We start from the raw sequence: 22,439 nt of genomic DNA on the forward strand, positions 1-22,439 counted from the left end.
TGTCACTGTATAACACTGGGGTACAGTACTGGGGATACGGGTCTGTCATTGTATAACACTGGGGTACAGTACTGGGATATGGGTCTGTCACTAATACTGGAGGACAGTACTGGTAGGTACAGGTCTCACTGTATAACACTGGGGTACAATACTGGTGGGTACAGGTGTCGCTGTATAACACTGGGACATAGTACGGGTGGGTACAGGTCCTTTGTTGGTGACAGTAGTAGTGGGAGCTATTAGAAATTCATTCACAGCATCACAAAAAGTATATGACAGAATATTAAAATAAACTAGGTTGCTATTTTTCATATCTGTATCAGTATTGGTATCCTTTATCTCACTTCATTCTCCCCCATCTCCACACTATCATTCCAATTTACCTCAGTGAATTGTGGCTTTGCACCATTAGCTTCCCAAACTCCTGGTAATCTCTGCACGACAGAGCTTTGGCCGCATCAGTTGTCCGTTTGATTTCACCGATCACATGACGAGCCCTGCAATACACTTCTGGGTCCAGATGTGCCTCTGCCGCTGTAGATGAGAGTCAGAAAATGAATACAAAAGCGGGTGGGGGGGGGGGGGGGGGAGGGGGGGAGAAGAGGGGAGAGAGAGAGAAGCATGAGTGGAGAAGAGAGCACAAGAGAGGGAGAAGTGTGAGCAGTGAAGGGATATGAAGATAGAAACCACAAGCAAGGGGTGAGGGTGTGAGAGAGTGGGGTGGCACAAGAGGTAGAAACTGATTACAAGGAGGAAAGAACAAGAGTACATTTCTGCAGCATTTTTCAACAATGTACCTCAGGATGTCCCAAGGCACTTTATAGCCAATAAAATGCATATGAAGCTTCGTTATCGAAGAAATGTGATGCTCAAATTGCGCACAGCAAGCTCCCACAACCAGAATGCAGATCAATTTGCTGTGCTCATTTCCTTTGGAAATCAGGGAACAGTAAGGCATCTAACAAAACATTTCAACATTCAGAAAGCATTTACAAAAAAAAATCCAGTCAAATTATTACAGGGAAGGATTCAGGTGATTACTGTCTATAATCCCATAATCACCACCATCAAATGACATCTGCTGACTGTGGGATATCAGTGCCTACAGACTGGCTGCCACAAGTGGCCACAAAACAATACTGAGTGCATTTCAAAAGCGATTCGTTGACTGTGACGCACTCTGGGGCATCTTGAGAATGTGAAAGGCGCTACAGGCAAGATCTGGCTTTCTTCCCGTTCCAGCTGCCCTTTAACTAGGGTTACAAGAATCCCAAATGCTTTGCCACAATTGGCTATTGAGGCTACATCAGCCAGTAGTTTCAGGAACTAATCAAATAAACACTCGTGGGAAAACACAGCATTATAACAAATGGGGAAAGGAAGAAATGGTATGAGAGGAGGTTATGGAGCTGGTACCAGCACAGGCCCAGGCCCAGTGAAGCAAATGGGATGTACTGTGTGGCACTAAGTCAGACAACCAAAGGGCACTTTCAGGACCAGAGATAGAAATAACAGGTATAAGTTTGATTTTGGTTAATGGCGAGTTTTTAAAAAAATTAATTGATGGGATGTGGAGGTCACTGGCAACACCTTCAACCTTGCCCTTCTCTAATTGCTTTCGCGTAGGTGGCGGTGAGCTGCCTTCTTGAACCGCTGAAGTTCATGCAGCAAAGGGGCTCTCAGTGTTATTAGGATGGGAGCTCCAGGATTTTGACCCAGCTACGATAAAGCATTAAATGATATATTTCAGATCAGGACAGAATGTGAAAATACGGAGAGATGGAAATGTGAATTGGCAGCTAAAATCATAACTAACCACAATGGGTGGGATTTTACAGCCTCGCTTATCCTGAAACTATAAAATCCCGCCCGCGGTCAGCGGACCTTCCCATGGTCTGCCCACCTTCCCATGGTCTGCCCACCTTCCCATGGTCTGCCCCTTGCCCACACTGATTGCTCTGGCGAGCGAGGCAGTAAAATTCTGGCGATTAGTGAGTGCAGGTCCAAAAAGAAAGACTTGTGTTTGGAGTGTGCCTTTCACAAGGTCAGCAAGTCCCAAAGTACTTTACAGCCAATTAATTATCAGAGGCAGAGAAATTACTAGCTAAGGTGAAGCATCGATCAATTGTGTATCTTATGAGTCACTCCCTCTCTGCACCATTGAGTTATACCACTACCTCACCCACACACCCATGATCTTCCCAGTCACCATTGCAGATGTCAGAGCAGCCTTCCCGAAGGTCAACCCATGGAAAGCGACTGGCCCGGATGGGGTATCCAGACAAGCACTCAGATCCTGCGCGGATCAGCTGGCAGGGGCATTCATAGACATCTTCAACCTTTCTTTACACCAATCTGAAGTCCCTATCTGCTTCAAGAAGACGACCATCATCCCGGTACCAAAGAAAAGCCAAGCAACGTGCCTTAATGACTATTGTCCTGTGGCTCTGATATCCATCATTATGAAGTGCTTCGAAAGGTTAGTCATGGCACGAATCAACTCCAGCGTCCCAGACTGCCTGAACCCACCACAGTTCACCTACTGTCGAAACATGTCTACAGCAGACGCCATCTCCCTGGCCCTGCACTCAACCCTGGAAGACCTAGATAACAAGGACACCTATTCATAGACTACAACTCAGCCTTCAACACCATTATTCCTACGAAACTCATCTCCAAACTCTGTGGCCTGGGCCTCGGCTCCTCCCTCTGTGACTGGATCCTGAACTTCCTAACCCACAGACCACAATCAGTAAGGATAGGCAACAACACCTCCTCCACGATTATCCTCAGCACCGGTGCCCCACAAAGCTGCGTTCTCAGCCCCCTACTATACTCTTTATATACATCTACTGTGTGGCCAAATTCCACTCCAACTCGATGCTCAAGTTTGCTGATGACACCATCATAGTGGGTCGGATCTCAAACAATGACGAGATGGAGAACAGGAAAGAGATAGAGAATCTGGTGAACGGGTGCAATGACAGTAATCTCTCCCTCAATATCAAGAAAACGAAGGAGATTGTCATCAGCTTCAGGAAGGATAGTGGAGAACATGCCCCGTCTACATCAATGGGGACAATGTAGAAATGATTGAGAGCTTCAAGTTCTTAGGTGCCCAGGTCACCAACAACCTGTCCTGGTCCCCCCATGCCGACACTATAGTTCAGAAAGCTCACCAACGCCTCTACTTTCTCAGAGGACTAAGGAAATTTGGCATATCTGCTATGATTCTCACCAACTTTTACAGATGCCCCATAGAAGGCATTTTTTCTGATTGTATCACAGCTTGGTATGGCTCCTGCTCTGCCCAAGACCACAAGAAACTATAAAGGGTCGTGAATATAGCCCAATCCATCACGCAAACCAACCTCCCTTCCATTCACTCGGTCTACACTTCCCGCTGCCTCGGAAAAGCAGCCAGCATAATTAAGGGACCCACACACCTCAGACATTCTCTCTTCCACCTTCTTCCGTTAGGAAAAGGATACAAAAGTCTGATGTCACGTACTAACCGACTCGAAAACTGCTTCTTCCCTGCTGCCATCAGACTTTTGAATGTACCTATCTCGCATTAAGTTGAGTTTTCTCTACATCCTAGCTACGACTGTAACACTACATTCTGCACTCTCTTGTTTCCTTCTCTATGAACAGTATGCTTTGTCTGTATAGCGCACAAGAAACAATACTTTTCATTAAATACTAAATATGTGACAATAATAAATCAAATCAGAATGATAGAACACATCCCACCCTTTTTAAACCAACCCCTCGCAGTACTCCTTTTTCTCTCAGTGAGATGCCTTCTCCAACTTCTTAAACATTTGTTCATGGGATGCAGACATTGCTGGCTATACCAGCATTTATTGTTCATCCCCAATTGCAATTGAGAAGGTGGTGATGAGCTGCCTTCTTGATCTACTGCAGTCCACGGGTTGAAGGAACACCCACTGTGTTGTTAGGGAGGGAGTTTCAGAATTTTGATCCAGCGACTGTGAAGGAATGAAGATATATTTCTAAATCAGGGTATGGCTCGAGGGGAACTTGCAGGTGGTGATGTTCACATGCATCTGTAGCCCTTGTCCTTCTCTAGGTGGTAGCGGTCATGGGTCTGGAAGGTGCTATCGAAGGAGCCTTTATGAGTTGCTGTAGTGCATCGTGTAGATGGTACACATGGTTGCCATTGTGGAGGGAGTGAATATTAAAGATGGTGGATGGGGTGACAATCAAGCCGGGCTACTTTGTTCTGGATGGTGTTGAACTTCTTGAGTGTTCATAGAATCATAGAATCCTATAGTACAGAAGGTGGTCATTCGGCCCATCGAGTCTGCACCGACCACAATCCCACCCAGGTCCTATCCCCATAACCCCATGCATTTACCGTAGCTAGTCCCCCTGACACTAAGGGGCAATTTAGCATGGCCCATCCACCTAACCCGCACATCTTTGGACTGTGGCAATCTATCCAAATCTTCATTTTGTTTGTAAAAAAATAGGAGTTTTCTTATTAAAACAGTCAAATTATGTCCATCACTGATAGAAAAATGGGGAGAATGTGCAAACTCCACACAGACAATGACCCAAGCTGGGAATCAAACCTGGGTTCCTGGCGCTGTGAGGCAGCAGTGCTAACCAGTGTGCCACCGTGCCGCCTCGAGCTCTGGAGCTGCACTCATTCAGGCAAGTGGAGTGTATTCAATCACACTCCTGACCTGTGCCTCGAGTTGGTGGACAGGCTTTGGGAAGTCAGGAGGTAAGTTACTCGCCACAAAATTCTCTCTATCTGATTTGCTCCTGCAGCCACAGTATCTATATGCCCACACCCAAAACCGTTAAAAAAAATGTGAAAGCCAAGCTAATACTCACCTTTCAAATCCATCATAGAAACATCTCGGAGACTCTCTTTCTTGAGCACCTTTGCAGCCTCCATGCATTGTTTGCGCCGAGTTGGGTACTCGCTCCCTGTCAGGGTGTGTCTTACGTTGGAGTTTGTGATCAGGACCACCAGGCTGGGGTCAGTGAGAGGCACAGGGGTCACTTCCAAAGATCTGAAGTTAGAAGAGTATGAGGTTAAATGCCATCAGAGGAGCCGGGAGATAAAAGAGCACGAGAAAGAGTGAGACTAAGAGCGCAGCGCAAGTTTGGAGCTCCTGAGGTGACGTCAGGTTTATAGTTTGTAGGGCTGTAGTCTGTTGCAACAAGGACCAGGGAGTAAGGCCCTAGAGTAACTGGTATTATTTGATGAATATCTCTCAAAAGGTTTAATTTAAAGTTTGCAAAGTGCAAAACCTTGGTGTGCTCCGCATGTTCTATGTAGGAGACAGGAATATTTCCAATGCCCAGAACCAACATGTATGCAGGAAGTGTTTCCAGCTGCAGCTCTTGGAAGCCTTGGGTTTCGGAGCTGAAGCAGCAGCTGGGGACACTGTGGAGCATCCGTGTGGCTGAGAGTATCGTGGATAGCACATATGGAGAGATGGTCACACTGCAGGCTCAAACTCCACAGGCAGGAAGGGAATGGCTGACTACCAGGCAGAGAAAGAGAACTAGACAGGTAGTGCAGAAATCTCGTGGGGCCTCAAATGAGACTCCAGGATGGTATATTGCCATCCTGATGCTAGGATCAAGGATGTCTCAGGTGGCTACAGGACATTCTGGAAGGGGAGGGCGAACAGCCAATAGTTGTTGTACATATTGGTACAAATGACACAGGTTAAAAAGGGGGTGTGGTCCTAAAAGCAGAATATAGAGAGCTAGGAAGAAAGTTGAAAACTAGGACCTCAATTAATTATCTCAGGATTACTACCTGTGCCACTTGCTAGTCAGAGTAGAAACAGCAGGATAGATAGGATGAATATGTGGCTGATGAGATGGTGCGAGGAGGAGGATTTCAGATTCCTGGGACATTGGGACTGGTTCTGGGGGAGGTGGGACCAGTACAAACAGGACAGGGGCAGAACCAGGACTGCTTTCCGGGGGTAGTATTTGCTAGAAAGGTGGGTGAGGATTTAAACTAAAATAGCAGGGAGATGGGAATGTACGAAAGCAGTCAGAGGAAGGGGAATCAAGGACAAGAATAAAAGGCAGAAAAGGGAATAAGAAAAGTGATAGGCAGAGAAATCAAGGGCCAGTATCAGACAGGGCCTTAGTGAAAAATAATGCAATTGGGAGAAGTAGTGTTAAAAAGACAAGCCTTGGGGCTTTGTGCCTTAATATGCAGAGCATTCACAATAAAGTGGATGAATAAATTGCACAAATAGATGCAAACGGGAATGATATAGTCTGATATATATCTTGACCATATCCTGACAATATAATCGGGATTATGGAGACATGGTTGCAGAGTGACCAGGGATGTGAACTGAACATCCAGGGGTATTCAGTATTTAGGAAGGACAGACAAAAAGGTAAAGGCGGTGGAGGCGCATTGCTGGTTAAAGACGAAATTATCATATTGAGGAAGGATATTCACTCCAACAATGTGGAATCTGTATGGGTAGAGCTAAGAAACACCAAGGGGCAAAAAAACATTAGTAGGGGTTGTATATAGACCCCCAAAGTAGTGGTGATGTTGGGAATGACATTAAACAGGAAATTAGAGATGCGTACAATAAAGGAACAAAGAAAATTACAGCACAGGAACAGGTCCTTCGGCCCTCCAAGCCTGCACCGACCATGCTGTCCGACTTAACTAAAACCCCCTACACTTCCGGGGACCATATCCCTCTATTCCCATCTCACTCATGTACTTGTCAAGACGCCCCTTAAAAGTCACTACCGTATCCGCTTCCACCACCTCCCCCGGCAACGAGTTCCAGGCACCCACTACTCTGTGTAAAATATCTGCCTCGTACATCTCTTTTAAAACTTGCCCCTCGCACCTTAAACCTATGCCCCCATGTAATTGACTCTTCCACCCTGGGAAAAAGCTTCTGACTATCCACTCTGTCCATGCCTCTCATAATCTTGTAGACTTCTATTAGGTCTCCCGTCAACCTCCGTCGCTCCAGTGAGAACAAACCAAGTTTCTCCAACCTCTCCTCATAGCTAATGCCCTCCATGCCAGGCAACATCCTGGTAAATCTTTTCTGTACCCTCTCCAAAGCCTCCACATCCTTCTGGTAGTGTGACGACCAGAATTGAACACTATATTCCAAGAGCGGCCTCACTAAGGTTCTATAAAGCGTCAACATGACTTGCCAATTTTTAAACTCAATACCCCGGCCGATGAAGGCAAGCATGCCGTATGCCTTCTTCACTACCTTCTCCACCTGCATTGCCACTTTGTGACCTGTGTACCTGTACACCCAGATCCCTTTGCCTATCAATACTCCTAAGGGTTCTGCCATTTACTGTATATTTCCTATCTGTATTAGACCTTCCAAAATGCATTACCTCACATTTGTCTGGATTAAACTCCATCTGCCATCTCTCCGCCCAAGTCTCCAACTGATCTATATCCTGCTGTATCCTCTGATGGTCCTCATTGCTATCCGCAAATCCACCAACCTTTGTGTCGTCCGCAAACTTACTAATCAATCCAGTTACATTTTCCTCCAAATCATTTATATATATTACAAACAGCAAAGGTCCCAGCACTGATCTCTGAGGAACACCACTTGTCACAGCCCTCCATTCAGAAACGCATCTTTCCACTGCTACCCTCTGTCTTCTTTGACCGAGCCAGTTTTGTAGCCACCTTGCAAGCTCACCTCTGATCCCATGCGACTTCACCTTCTGCACCAGTCTGCCATGAGGGACCTTGTCAAAGGTCTTACTGAAGTCCATGAAGACAACATCCACTGCCCTACCCTCATCAATCATCTTCGTCACTTCCTCGAAAAACTCGATCAAGTTCGTGAGACATGACCTCCCCTTCACAAAACCATGTTGCCTCTCACTAATATGTCCACTTATTTCCAAGTGGGAATAAATCCTGTCTCGAAGAATCCTCTCCAATAATTTCCCTACCACTGATGTAAGGCTCAGCGGCCTGTAATTACCTGGATTATTCTTGCTACCCTTCTTAAACAAAGGAACTACATTGGCTCTTCTCCAATCCTCTGGGACCTCCCCTGTAGCCAGTGAGGATACAAAGATTTCTCTCTGTATTTGTAATTCTCATCTGTAATTATGGGTGATTTTAATCTGCATACAGATTGAGCAAATCAAATTAGTCACAATACCGTAGAGGAGGAACCCCTGGAGTAAACACAGGATGGTTTTCCAGACCAATACATTGAGGAACCAACTAGACAGCAGGCCATCCTAGACTGGGTATTGTGTAATGAGAAAGGAATAATTGGCAATCTAGTTGTGGAAGGCCCCTTGGCGTGGCCCCTTGAGTGACCATAAAATGATAGAATTTTTCATCAAGATGGAGAGTGACATAGTTGATTCTGAGACTAGGGTCCTGAATCTTAATAAAGGAAACTACGATGGTATGAGGTACGAATTAACTATGATAGATTGGGAAACATTACTTAAAGGGATGACTATGGAAAGGCAATGCAAACATTCAAGGAGCGCATGGCTGAACTGCAACAATTGTTCATTCCTGTCTGAAAAAACATTGGGAGCAATTTAAAATACACCAAAGTGAGATGAAGCAATTGATTAAGGAGGGGAAAATGCAGTACGAGGATAAGTGTGCAGGGAACATAAAAACTGACTGTAAAGATTTCTATAGATATGTGAGGAGAAAAAGATTGGTGAAAACAAACTTAGTTTCCTTACAGTCAGAAACAGAGGAATTTATAATGGAGGACAAAGAAATAGCTGACCAACTAAATACATAGAAATCATAGAAACCCTACAGTGCAGAAGGAGGCCATTCGGCCCATCGAGTCTGCACCGACCACAATCCCACCCAGGCCCTACCCCCATATCCCTACATATTTACCCACTAATCCCTTTAACCTACACATCTCAGGACACTAAGGGCAATTTTTAGTATGACCAATCAACCTAACCTGCACATCTTTGGACTGTGGGAGGAAACCGGAGCACCCGGAGGAAACCCACGCAGACACGAGGAGAATGTGCAAACTCCACACAGGCAGTGACCCAAGCCGGGAATCGAACCCAGGTCTCTGGAGCTGTGAAGCAGCAGTGCTAACCACTGTGCTACCGTGCCGCCCGAACATACTTTGGATCTGTCTTCACAAAGGAGAACACAAATAATGTACCAGAAATGCTGGGAAACACAGGTTTAGTGAGAGGGAGGAACTGAAGGAAATTAGTATGAGTAGAGAAATGGTGTTGGGGAAATTGATGGGATTCAAGACCCAAATCCCCATGGCCTGATAATCTACATCCCAGAGTATTTAAGGAAGTGGCCCTAGAAACAGTGGATGCTGGTCATCTTCCAAAATTCAATAAATTCTGGAACAGTTCCTAAAGATTGGAGGGTAGCTAATATATCTCCACTATTTAAAAACAGAGGCAAGGAGAAAACAGGGAATTATAGACCAGACAGCCTGATATCGGTAGCGGGGAAAATTCTAGATTCCATTATCAAGAATTTTACAGCAGAGCATTTGGGAAAACAGTGACAGAATCAGACAGAGCCAGCATGGACTTACGAATGGGAAATCATGCCTTACAAACCTGCGGCACAGTGGCACAGTAGTTAACACTGCTGCCTCTCAGTGTCAAGGACCCGGGTTCGATTTCTGGCTTGGGTGATTGCGCGAAGTTTGCATGTTCTCCCCGTGTCTGCATGGGTTTCTTCCCACAGTCCAAAGGTTGAGTGAATTAGCCATGGTAAATGCGCAGGGTTATAGGGTCGGGATGAGGGCCTGAGAGTCAGTGCAGACTCGATGGATCAAATGGCCTCCTTTTGCAGTGCAGGGATTCTATGATTGAAATCTACTGGAATGCTTCGACGAGCAACTAGTAGAGTTAATGAGTGGGAACCAGTGGATATGGTTTATTTGGACTTTCAGAAGGCTTTTCACAAAGCACCGTGTAAAATTAAAACACATGGGATTGGGAGTAGTGTACGGAGATGGATAGAAAACTGGTTGCCAGACAGGAAACAAAGATTGGAGGGTAGCTAATATATCTCCACTATTTAAAAAGGGAGGCAGAGAGAAAACAGGGAATTATAGACCAGTCAGTAACAGGGGAAATTTTAGGCAGCACAGTGGCAAGCACTGCTGGACCCGAGTTCGATTCCTGGCTTGGGTCACTGTCTGTGCAAAGTTTGCACATTCTCCCCGTGTCTGCGTGGGTTTCCTCCAGATGCTCCAGTTTCCTCCTGCAGTCTGAAAGACATGCTTATTAAGTGCATTGGCTGTGCTAAATTCTCCTTCAGTGTACCAAACAGGCGCCGGAGTATGGCGACTAGGGGTAGAGGATGTCAAGATTGGGTCCAGATGTCCTTTTCCTGAATCATGCTGATCTTCTACCACAACTAACACTGTCCGGCCCATCTGCATATCACTCCATTCCCTTAGTATCCAAAAATCAAATTATTCTCAGTAGTCTCTCAGGTACAGAATTCCAAAGGTTCAGAACCTTTGAATAAAGAAATGTCTCCTCATCTCAGTCCTAAATTGCTGACCCTTTATTCTGAGACTGTAACTAGTTCTGGATACATCAGCCAGGGGAAACATCCTCCAAACATTTACCCCATCAGGCAACTTAAGATGAGGCCTACCTTTCATTCTGCTAAATTCTAGGGATTAAAGGTCTAGTCTATCCAATCTCTCCTCACAGGTAAATCCCCTCATCTCAGGAATCAGTCTGATGAACCTTCATTGTACTCCCTCTAAGACAACGATATCCTTCCTTAGCAAAGACTAAACTGTAATTCTCACCAAAGCCCTGGATGATTGCAGTAAGACTTATTTACTCGCATACCCCAATTCTTTGTAATAAAGACTAGCATACTACTTGCTTGGCATATCTGCATGTTAATGTACAAGAACACCCAGATCCCTGTTCTGTAGCATTGTTGTGGAGATGCCGGCGTTGGACAGGGGTAAACACAGTAAGAAGTCTCACAACACCAGGTTAAAGTCCAACAGGTTTATTTGGTAGCAAAAGCCACTAGCTTTCGGAGCGCTGCCCCTTCGTCAGGTGAGTGGGAGTTCTGTTCACAAACAGGGCATATAAAGACACAAACTCAATTTACAGAATAATGGTTGGAATGCGAGTCTTTACAGCTAATCAAGTCTTAAAGGTACAGACAATGTGAGTGGAAAGAGCGTTGAGCACAGGTTAAAGAGATGTGTATTGCTCCAGACAGGACAGTTAGTGAGATTTTGCAAGCCCAGTCAAGTTGTGGGGGTTACAGATAGTGTGACATGAACCCAAGATCCCGGTTGAGGCCGTCCTCATGTGTGCGGAACTTGGCTATCAGTCTCTGCTCAGCGACTCTGCGTTGTTGTGTATCATGAAGGCCGCCTTAGAGAACGCTTAATCACCAGGCAAGAGTGTTCTCTTCCTGTTGGGGAACACTTCAGTGGTCAGGGGCATTCGGCCTCTGATCTTCGGGTAAGCATTCTCCAAGGCGGCCTTCATGACACACAACAACACAAAGTCGCTGAGCAGAGACTGAAACCCAAGTTCTGCACGCATGAGGACGGCCTCAACTGGGATCTTAGGTTCATGTCACACTATCTGTAACCCCCACAACTTGCCTGAGCTTGCAAAATCTCACTAACTGTCCTGGCTGGAGACAATACACATCTCTTTAACCTGTGCTTAACCCTCTCTCCACTCACATTGTCTGTACCTTTAAGACTTGGTTACCTGTAAAGACTCGCATTCCAACCATTATCTTGTAAATTGAGTTTGTGTCTTTATATGCCCTGTTTGTGAACAGAATTCCCACTCACCTGATGAAGGAGCAGCACTCTGAAAGCTAGTGGCTTGTGCTACCAAATAAACCTGTTGGACTTTAACCTGGTGTCGTGAGACTTCTTACTGTAGTATTGTCCCATTGCCACTAGAGGTCAACATAGTCTGCGGGAAGAAATGGGACAGAGACAGAGCTTTCAGGAATGAAAGATCAAACACAAAGAAAATGAGTGATTGAAAAAAATCACTAACCATACACAGAACATCACTGTACCTCAAAGCTCCAGCCAGGAACATTAATCAACTAGAAAAGCCTCACATGTGGAACTTTCTAAATGCCTTATTAAAAATCCTGCAGCTCTCCTATTGGATAATCCCTCATCCACTAATTTAATATGCTGCAAGACTTGAAATTACTTTGGTACTGTTTGGCTCTCGAGTGAGTGAACTCTGGCATGTCCCGTCCTGTTCTGAGACCAGCTGTATTTCTTTGAAGAAGGAGACCATCTCTCCAGCTGCTTCTGCCACTTCCCATGTTTCCTTCAGGCCACTTCCATAACACTGCCTCACTCCAGCTTTGCCACAGCTGCCCTTTTGCTGAAACCCTCACTCATGGGTCTAATTAGTTCCATGTATGCCCTGGCTGATTTGCTTCTATATTCCTTCTATATTCCACAATGTTAAGGTCATCCAAAACTCTACTCCCTACATCAAAACCCGCATCAAGTCCTGTTTGTTCATCATCCCTGAGCTTGCTGATTGCTTAACCAGGATTAAATTTTAAGATTTTCATCCTTGTTCTGAAATCCCCCCACAGCCTCTCTCCTCCCTCTCTAATCTCCACCCCAAAACTCTGAGATATCTATGCTCGTCCAATTTAAAGCTCTCCAGCATTGGCAATCATGTCTACTGTCTGCTTTAAGACACTCCTTACCTCTACGACCAAGCTTTTGGTTATCTGACCTATTATCTCCTCCTGTTGCTCAATGCCCAATTTAGCTTGATAATGTTCCTGTAAATCACCTTGGATCTGAGACTGAAGGAGAAAAGCAGTGAAGGTATCTTAGTGAAGAAATTTTTTATGTCATTTAACAAGAATTTTGAATGAGAGGCAAGAATCCTGGAATGAGGTAGAATAGGGGCGATTTGGTGGTCAGAGCAACCCCACCATAGCAATGTGCCAGATGGGGCAAGCGGTGAAAGGTATAGCCACGTGAAGGAGGCTTCTTTTAGAGAGAGGGTGTTACCACCCTCAGCCAGGTCTCCACAAAGGCCTTGGTGTTGGTGCCATCATCCGCACTGAGGTAATGGATGGCAAGGGTCTTGTTCACAAATGAAAGGGACACCCAGGAGAGACAGAGAGGAGTGGAGATCTAATGATGTGGTTCACTGGGTCAGTACTGATAGGAGTACGCTGCATCGGAAGGAGGTTGGGATGGTTAGCCCCCAGTGAGTGGGAAGATTGCTGAGAGAATAGGATGGGGCAGTTGGAGTTACTGCTCTTAAGCAGTGAGTTGGAGAGTATTGACCCTCGGAGGCAGATAGGGAAGCTGTAGACTTCTTTAAGAGGGAGTGAAACCTGGGATAGCAGCAAATGAGTAGTAATTCCACAGGACTGGGTAAGGACTTGACACTGCCGAGCATCTAAGAGGAGAGAAATGAAAAAAGAGACTAAAGGAGAGAGGTATCTATCAAAAATAAGTTAGAAAAAGTGGGCTTGAGTGTGGCATGGCAGTCAAAACGTGGAGGCGAACGAATACGGGAAAATTTCAGTTACATGCGCGTGCCGGGAATAGAGAAGAGACTATTGGAGGGAATCCAGAGTTAAAATCAGAGGGCCCATCAGGAGATAAAGATGTGTGGGTGTGGGTGTGTAGGTGGATGTAGGTGTGTGTGGGGGAAACATCAGTTTTAAACTGAAGCAACAGGCACAGCAGCTGAGTCTGAGAACATCATCCTGGATAGTCCAGTGCAGATGCGTCATCTTGATGTCTAGAGAAGTCTAGGAATCTGGAAACCAAATTTGAGAACAGATCCATTATCCGGTGAAGAAAGTCAAGTGTAGCCATAGTTGCAGCATAAGCATTGGCAGCTAGGGTAAAAATACTCCCACTATTACAGCCAGGGAAACTTTAATAGTGTGAGAGAGGAGCTTGTTGGAGAAACAGCAAGAGTATGGCAGCAGACAGCCAAGGACAGACAGCTAGGAGTTTCCTGGGGAACTGACGATCCAGGAGCCATCTTGAATTAGCTCCGCCAGCCTTCTGAGGGGGCAGAGAGAATCTTGGTTTAATATCTAAAATCAAACAGTACAGTGCTCCGTCAGTATTAAACTGGTGTGTCAGCTTAGATTTTATGCTAGAATTTCTGGAGAGGGGCTTGAAGCCAAAACCTTCTGACTCAGGGATGAGATTACTATCACTGAGCCATAGCTGCTATCAGAGCCACACAGATTAGACCATTCTCAGCAGGGGCGCACTCCTTCCTTGCCTCACCTGCAGTCAATAAGCAAGGCGTGATCCTTTTTCCCCATCACCGAAATGAACTGGTCCATGATTCCACAGGGCATGCCGGCAAACGTATGCTCAGCTTTCTGACAGGCCAGGGCCTTTTCCAATAAATTCCCATCGTCTGATGATCAGAAATTTGAAACATGGTCATTAGCGTTGCAGAATATGCACTGTGCTGCCCAACACCAAGATGTGTTCTTCCTGCATACTAACTTTTTGAAAGTTTATTTATTAGTCAAGGATTATGGGGATAGTGACGCAAATGGCATTGATGTAGTTAATCAGGCATGATCAGTTTGAATGGTGGAGCAGGCTCGATGGGCCAATAGCTAACTCCTGCTCCTGTGTTCCTCTGTGACATGCTTCCCATTCACAGATTCTACATCACTGCAATCCTCAACATCCCTTCTCCACCATTCCAAAATAGTGCCACACTTGCCAGGCCTGTCCCCCAAAGCCAATGCCAGAGTTTAAAGCAGTGCCCTTTGAACTAGACAATAAGAAACATTGTTTTCCCCACCCACAGCAAACTTGCACATGGCTGCCGTTGGTAAGGTCCATCCCACTTGCCCATCACTAACTGCCTGAACAACTAAGGCTAAGTATGAGGACACTAAAAGTCAACTATAGAGTCATGTGTAGTGGTATGAGAGGCAGGTCCATTCCCAGAAGAACATTTGTGAACTAGTTGGGTTTTTTAGAAAATTCCAGCCACATTCGTGATTAATTTGTCATGTGCCAGCCAGATTTATTGAATTACAAAGTCCCAATATCCAGAACCTCGCAGCCTCAGGACTGAGACCATGGGATTACCCATCAGTGTGTATGACTGATTGTAGCACAGGAAAGTTACTGTTAAATATTAAAAGGCGGTAACTATCATTCACATCACTAAAATCCTAGTTGTTACTATCTATTACTCGAGCTTCGGAAAAATGTGCTGATGCTCTGTCCGGTAGTTCACTGGGCAGACCTTGCTGCAGAAGGAAATAAATTGCATTTATATTTGTTTAGCGCTGTCTTTGTTTTCTCATCACATGAAAACCATCCCATCAGATTTTACTGCCTACCACAGAAGCATTCAATTCATCACCTAGAAGAATCTACTTGGAAATACAGATGTACGTACATCAACGCACAGCACAGCACTCCATTGAATGTTTGCTCTATAGTCAGGAGTCCTGAGTGCAATTGTATATAACAACGCCTTCCGCGATGAGCTGATTTAACATAGATCAGGAATTGGACCGAAGCTTATTTATTGATTGTCTTTACCAACTGAAGCATTGACAAATCTGTTGGAATTCTTTGAAGATATAAGTAGTAGAGTGGACAAGGGGGAGCCAGTCGATGTGGTATATTTGGACTTTCAGAAAGCATGGGCGGCACGGTAGCACAGTGGTTAGCACTGCTGCTTCACAGCTCCAGGGTCCTGGGTTCAATTCCCGGCTCGGGTCACTGTCTATGTGGAGTTTGCACATTCTCCTCGTGTCTGCGTGGGTTTCCTCCCACAGTCCAAAGATGTGCAGGTTAGGTTGATTGGCCAGGTTAAAAATTGCCCCTTAGAGTCCTGAGATGCATAGGTTAGAGGGATTAGTGGGTAAATATGTGGGGGTAGGGCCTGGGTGGGATTGTGGTCGGTGCAGACTCGATGGGCCGAATGGCCTCCTTCTGCACTGTAGGGTTTCTATGATTTCTATTTCTATGATTTGACAAAGTCCCACATAAGAGATTATCGTGCAAGATTAAAGCGTGTGGGATTGGGGGAACTGTATTGAGGTGGATAGAAAACTAGTTGGCAGAGAGAAACAAAGAATAGGAATTAATGGGTGCTTTTCAAATTGACAAGCAGTAACTAGTGGGGTGCCACAGGGATCGGTGCTGGGACCCCAGCTATTCACAATATATATTAATGATTTGGATGAGGGAACAAAATGTAACATCTCGAAGTTTGCAGATGATACCAAGTTGGCTGGGAGGGTGAACTGTGACAAGGATGCAGAGGTCCTTCAGAATGATCTGGACAGGTTGGGTGAATGGGCTAATCAATGGCTGATGCAGTATAATTTGGATAAATGTGAGGTTATTCACTTTGGAAGCAAAATCAAGGCGACAGATTACTACCTGAATGGCTGTAAATTGGGAGAGGGGAGTGTGCAGCAGGAACTTGGTGTCCTTGTGCACCAGTCACTGAAGGTAAGCATGCAGGTGCAGCAGGCGGTAAAGAAGGCAAATGGTATGTTGGCCTTCATTGCAAAAGATTGTGAGTACAGGAGCATGGATATATTGTTGCAATTATAAGAGCCTTGGTGAGGCCACACCTAGAGTATTGAGTGCAGTTTTGATCTCCTTTTCTGAGGAAGGATGTTCTTGCTCTCGAGGGAGTGCAACGAAGGTTTACCAAGCTAATTCCGGGGACGGCGGGATTGATGTATGATTGACTGGATTAGGGTTGTTTTCGCTGGAGTTCAGACGAATGAGGGGGTCTTTTTATCTTTGCGATTCCTCAACTCTACCCATAGAGATTCTGTGCCTTCTGATCCTATGTTGCTTCTTGCTATCGATTTAACTTAATTCCTTACTAGCCATGCAATCCCACCCCCTTTTGCCCATTGCCTATCCTTTCGATAGGACACATATCCTTGGATATTTAGATCCCAAGCCTCATCCCCTTGCAGCCACGTCTCTGTGATGCCCACATCGTACCGGCCAATTTCAACGTGCGCAACAAGCTCATTTACCTTGTTCCGTATACTGCGTGTATTTAGGTACAACACCCTCAGTCCTGCATTGACCACCTCCCTTCTCATACTTGACACCTTTTTTGCTCTGATGTCAAGGGCAGTCACTCTCGCCTCACCAGTTCAGATCTTTTGTCCCTCTTTGAACTAAGGCTGTAATTAGGTCAGGAGTCAAATGAGTCTGGCAGAACCCATATTGAGCAGGTTATTGTTCAGCAAGTACCGTTTGATAGCATTGTTGATGACCCCCTTCCATCACTTTAGTGATTGAGAGCAGACTGATGGGGTAGTAATTGGCTGGGTTGGATTTGCCCTGTTTTTTTATGGAATTTTCCATATTGCTGGATAAAAGCCAGTGTTGTAGCTGTGCTGGAATAGCTTGACTAGCAGTGTGGCAGGTTGTGGAGCACAAGTCTTCAGTACTATTGCTGGAATATTGTCAAGGCCCATCCTCTGGGATCAACTCAATCCTCTTCAATCCTGTGATTACTCTGTTCCGGGGCTGTGCCCAGACCTCCCAAGAAAAAATGTCCAAGTTTCAGACAATTCCAGTTTTTCGACAGCTGGAGTTTGGATAATGTGCCTGCAAATTGAACAACTTGTGTTAGTGGGATTTGAACCCCTGACCTTTGACTTGCCAGCCCAGTATCATGACCACTATCCAGCCAGGGCTGTAGGATGATCCAGACCAAGACCTTGGAACAATCACCATTCCAGCTCTGTGATTGTTGTCGAACAGGGTAGATTAGGCACCAGGGAAATTCACAGAGCAATGAAATTGTACAGCCATTTGAATGCCTCCACTGTGAAAACTGAACAGTTGGGCCAGAGAGCACCAAGTAATCCAGACAGTCTTTCTTCATTAAACCTTTGAGGGAGTGGAAGAAGCAATGAGGTACAGCAGAGATGCAATCATTTTCCCTTTAAAAAGCAGCTCGCCTCACTCACCTGGACAAATTTGCTGTAGGAAGGTGTACATAGCCACTTCTAAAGATGCCGAACTGGACAGTCCTCCTCCTATTGGGACATTACTTGCCATCACCGCCTTAAATCCAGGGAGTGGGCCCGCTACCGGATACAACACAAAAAAATCCATATTGGTGAGAGGACCAGGAAAAATACTCAAAAAACCATACTGTACAGTTAAATAAATCTACTGAACTACAAGTAATGACCCTGATGTATCTCAAAATGCTAATTATATTCTACCTGGTAACACTCCATAATGAGAAATTATACAGAAAATATCTACTAACCTGCAATTATAAACAATGAGGTAGAAAACAAGTGATAGACAGATTGACAAGTAGATGGGTATTGTACCTTTGTAACATTTCAGATCTACAGTTTGTAGCTCTCTCCTAATGCCAGGGAAAGCCTGTATCTGGAGGCAGGCTGATTGCTGGGAGTTTAGGAATGGTTAATAAGCTGTAAGCTGCAGGTTTGAACACTCTCACTGTTAGCAACACCCACAATCAGTGTAATCATTTTCACCCAACAGGGAGCAGAAACTTCATCTTCTCTCATCTTCACCTCAAAAATGTGCAAGAAACATTTGAACTTCATCACCAACATCAGCTGGCATCTACATAGCATTTTTAATGCAATAAAACTTTCCGTGGATGATTTAAACAAAATTTGACATTGAGGTACACAAGGAGATATTGGAACAGGCGACGAAAATCTTGATCAAAGAGATAGGTTTTGTAGTATAAAGGCTTAATTAGCTAGAGTGCATCATCAGTGCTGACAGATCATAGGTAACTGGAAAAAAGGAGATTCTAATAGAATCCTGGTAAAGTCTGTCTCTATAATAGTGTAAATAGTCAATTATTGCTCATTTGTAATAATTTCCAACTCTCTATCAAAAGGTACCCAGAGCCTGGGCATGATATTAATACATGGCGGTAGCAGTCTGCAAACCATTCACTAAGGATCGCAGTCAATACCAATAAAGGCAAGAAAAGTGAAAACTGCCCGCCTGGCAGAACACAGTCGGGAAAAGCCCACAACAGCAACTTGGATAGTCAGAAGCTTTTTCCCAGGGTGGAAGTGTCAATTACTAGGGGGCACAGGTTTAAGGTGTGAGGGGCAAGGTTTAAAGGAGATGTACGAGGCAGATTTTTTACACAGAGGGTGGTGAGTGCCTGGAACTCATTGCCGGGGGAGGCAGTGGAAGCAGATACGATAGTGAGTTTTAAAGGGCGTCTTGACAAATACCTGAATAGGATGGGAATAAAGGGATATGGTCACCGGAAGCGTAGGAGGTTTTACTTCAGTTGGGTAACATGGTCGGTGCAGGTTTGGAGGGCCAAAGGGCCTGTTCCTGAGCTGTAATTTTCTTTGTACTAATCGCTACTGTCCCATGGCAGCCAATTGGAAATGCATGGAGCCAAGGGGAAAGTCTTACCTCTGGCCAAGCACCCGGTCAGAAGTTTAACAACACCAGGTTAAAGTCCAACAGGTTTATTTGGGAGCAAATGCCACTGGCTTTCAGAGCGCTGCTCCTTCGTCAGGTGGAGTGGGAGATCTGCTCACAAACAGGGCATATAAAGACACAAACTCAATTTACAGAATAATGATTGGAATGCAGTCTTTACAGATAATCAAGTCTTAAAGGTACAAACAATGTGAGTGGAGAGAGCATTAAGCACAGGTTAAAGAGATGTGTATTGTCTCCAGACAGGACAGCCAGTGAGATTCTGCAAGTCCAGGCAAGCTGTGGGGGTTACTGATAATGTGACATAAATCCAACATCCCGGTTTAGGCCGTCCTCATGGAACTTGGCTATCAGTTTCTGCTCAGCGACTCTGCGCTGTCGTGTGTCGTGAAGGCCGCCTTGGAGAACGCTTACGCGAAGATCAGAGGCCGAATGCCCGTGACCGCTGAAGTGCTCCCCAACAGGAAGGGAACAGTCTTGCCTGGTGATTGTCAAGCGGTGTTCATTCATCCGTTGTCGTAGCGTCTGCATGGTTTCCCCAATGTACCATGCCTCGGGATATCCTTTCCTGCAGCGTATCAGGTAGACAACGTTGGCCAAGTTGCAAGAGTATGTACCGTGTACCTGGTAGATGGTGTTCTCACGTGAGATGATGGCATCTGTGTCGATGATCCGGCATGTCTTGCAGAGGTTGCTGTGGCAGGGTTGTGGGGTGTCATGGTCACTGTTCTCCTGAAGGCTGGGTAGTTTGCTGCGGACAATGGTCTGTTTGAGGTTGTGCAGTTGTTTGAAGGCAAGAAGTGAGGATGGCCTTGGCGAGATGTTCGTCTTCATCAATGACACGTTGAAGGCGGGAGTTCTTCCACAAACCCCAAGAGGCCAACAGCGAACACAATGAGACAGCCAATGAACCGGAACAGCCGACAGAGAGATCCGCAGTGCATCCGAAGGGGAAAGAGTCGAATTGGACTCCTCCGGAAGGCCGATGCCCTCGACTTGACATGTATGCCCAAGTCATCAGGAGGTGCGTCAACACCAAATTCATCAGCCGCACTCACAAGACAGCCCCGAACATCACCCAAGCACAACGCAACGCCATCCACGCTCTCAAGACCAACCGCAACATTGTCATCAAACCAGCAGACAAAGGAGGGGCTATCGTCATACTGAACAGAACGGATTACTGCAAAGAAGTGTACCGACAACTGAACAACGAGGAACACTACAGACAGTTACCCGCAGATCCGACCAAAGAACACACCCGTCAACTCAACAGTCTGATCAAGAGCTTTGATCTGGACCTTCAGAGCACCCTCCGTGCTCTCACAGAACCATAGAAAATTACAGCTCAGAAACAGGCCTTTTGGCCCTTCTTGTCTGAGCCGAACCAGTTTTTGCCTAGTCCCACTGACCTGCACTTGGACCATATCCCTCCACACCCCTCCCATCCATGAACCCGTCCAAGTTTTTCTTAAATGTTAAAAATGTTAAATGTTAAAAGCATTTACCACTTTATCCGGCAGCTCATTCCACACTCCCACCACTCTCTGCGTGAAGAAGCCCCCCCTAATATTCCCTTTAAACCTTTCTCCTTTCACCCTTAACCCATGCCCTCTGGTTATTTTCTCCCCTAGCCTCAGCGGAAAAAGCCTGCTTGCATTCACTCTATCTATACCCATCAAAATCTAATACACCTCTATCAAATCTCCCCTCAATCTTCTACACTCCAGGGAATAAAGTCGCAACCTATTCAATCTCTCTCTGTAACTCAGCTTCTCAAGACCCGGCAACATCCTTGTGAACCTTCTCTGTACTCTTTCAACCTTATTTACATCCTTCCTGTAACTAGGTGACCAAAACTGTACACAATACTCTAAATTTGGCCTCACCAATGCCTTATATAACTTTACCATAACACTCCAACTTTTAGACTCGATACTCCGATTTATAAAGGCCAATGTACCAAAAGCACTCTTTACGACCCTATCCACCTGTGACGTCACTTTTAGGGAATTCTGTACCTGTATTCCCAGATCCCTCTGTTCAACTGCACTCTTCAGAGTCCTACCATTTACCCTGTACGTTCTACTTTGGTTTGTCCTTCCAAAGTGCAATATCTCACACTTGTCTGCGTTAAATTCCATTTGCCATTTTTCAGCCCATTTTTCTAGTTGGTCCAAATCCCTCTGCAAGCTTTGAAAACCTTCCTCACTGTCCACTACACCTCCAATCTTTGTATCATCAGCAAATTTGCTGATCCAATTTACCACATTATCATCCAGATCATTGATATGGATGACAAACAACAATGGACCCAACACTGATCCCTGTGGCACACCACTAGTCACAGGCCTCCACTCAGAAGCAATCCTCCACAACCACTCTCTGGCTTCTTCCAGTGTTCTTCCATTGAGCCAGTGCCTAGTCCAATTTACTACCTCCCCATGTATACCCAGCGACTGAACCTTCCTAACTAACCTCCCATGAGGGACCTTGTCAAAGGCCTTGCTTAAATCCAGGTAGACAACATCCACCGCCTTCCCTTCATCCACTTTCCTGGTAACCTCCTCGAAAAACTCTAATAGATTGGTCAAATATGACCTACCACGCACAAAGCCATGTTGACTCTCCCTAATAAGTCCCTGTCTATCCAAATATTTGTAGATCCTATCCTTTATCACACCTTCCAATAACTTGCCCACCACCGACGTCAAACTTACTGGCCTATAATTTCCCGGATTTCTTTTGGAACCTTTTTTAAACAACGGAACAACACGAGCCACCCTCCAATCATCCGGCACCTCCCCCGTGAATACTGACATTTTAAATATGTCTACCAGGGCCCCTGCAAGTTCAACACTAGCTTCCCTCAAGGTCCGTGGGAATACCCTCATCCCACGTACTCCCCGCGTTGGAGATCTCTACTGCCTCCCGAAGATA

The 22,439-nt window shown here is 45.5% G+C and overlaps 1 protein-coding gene across 3 annotated transcripts in view; it reads right to left on the minus strand.

The window, feature by feature from the left end:
- Positions 1-22,439, minus strand: part of galk1 (galactokinase 1) — a 36,536-nt gene that overhangs the window by 6,351 nt on the left and 7,746 nt on the right. For all 3 annotated transcript variants that reach the window (XM_078225263.1, XM_078225264.1, XM_078225265.1), the window contains exons 3-6: positions 18,008-18,127; positions 14,304-14,439; positions 4,867-5,048; positions 384-534 (exon numbers count right to left, since the gene is read on the minus strand). In XM_078225263.1, the coding sequence (XP_078081389.1) occupies positions 384-534; positions 4,867-5,048; positions 14,304-14,439; positions 18,008-18,127 (589 nt within the window). The remainder of the gene's footprint in view (positions 1-383; positions 535-4,866; positions 5,049-14,303; positions 14,440-18,007; positions 18,128-22,439) is intronic.

This window comes from Mustelus asterias, chromosome 12, assembly GCF_964213995.1.
Source record: "Mustelus asterias chromosome 12, sMusAst1.hap1.1, whole genome shotgun sequence".
Classification (NCBI taxonomy): Eukaryota; Metazoa; Chordata; class Chondrichthyes; order Carcharhiniformes; family Triakidae; genus Mustelus; species Mustelus asterias.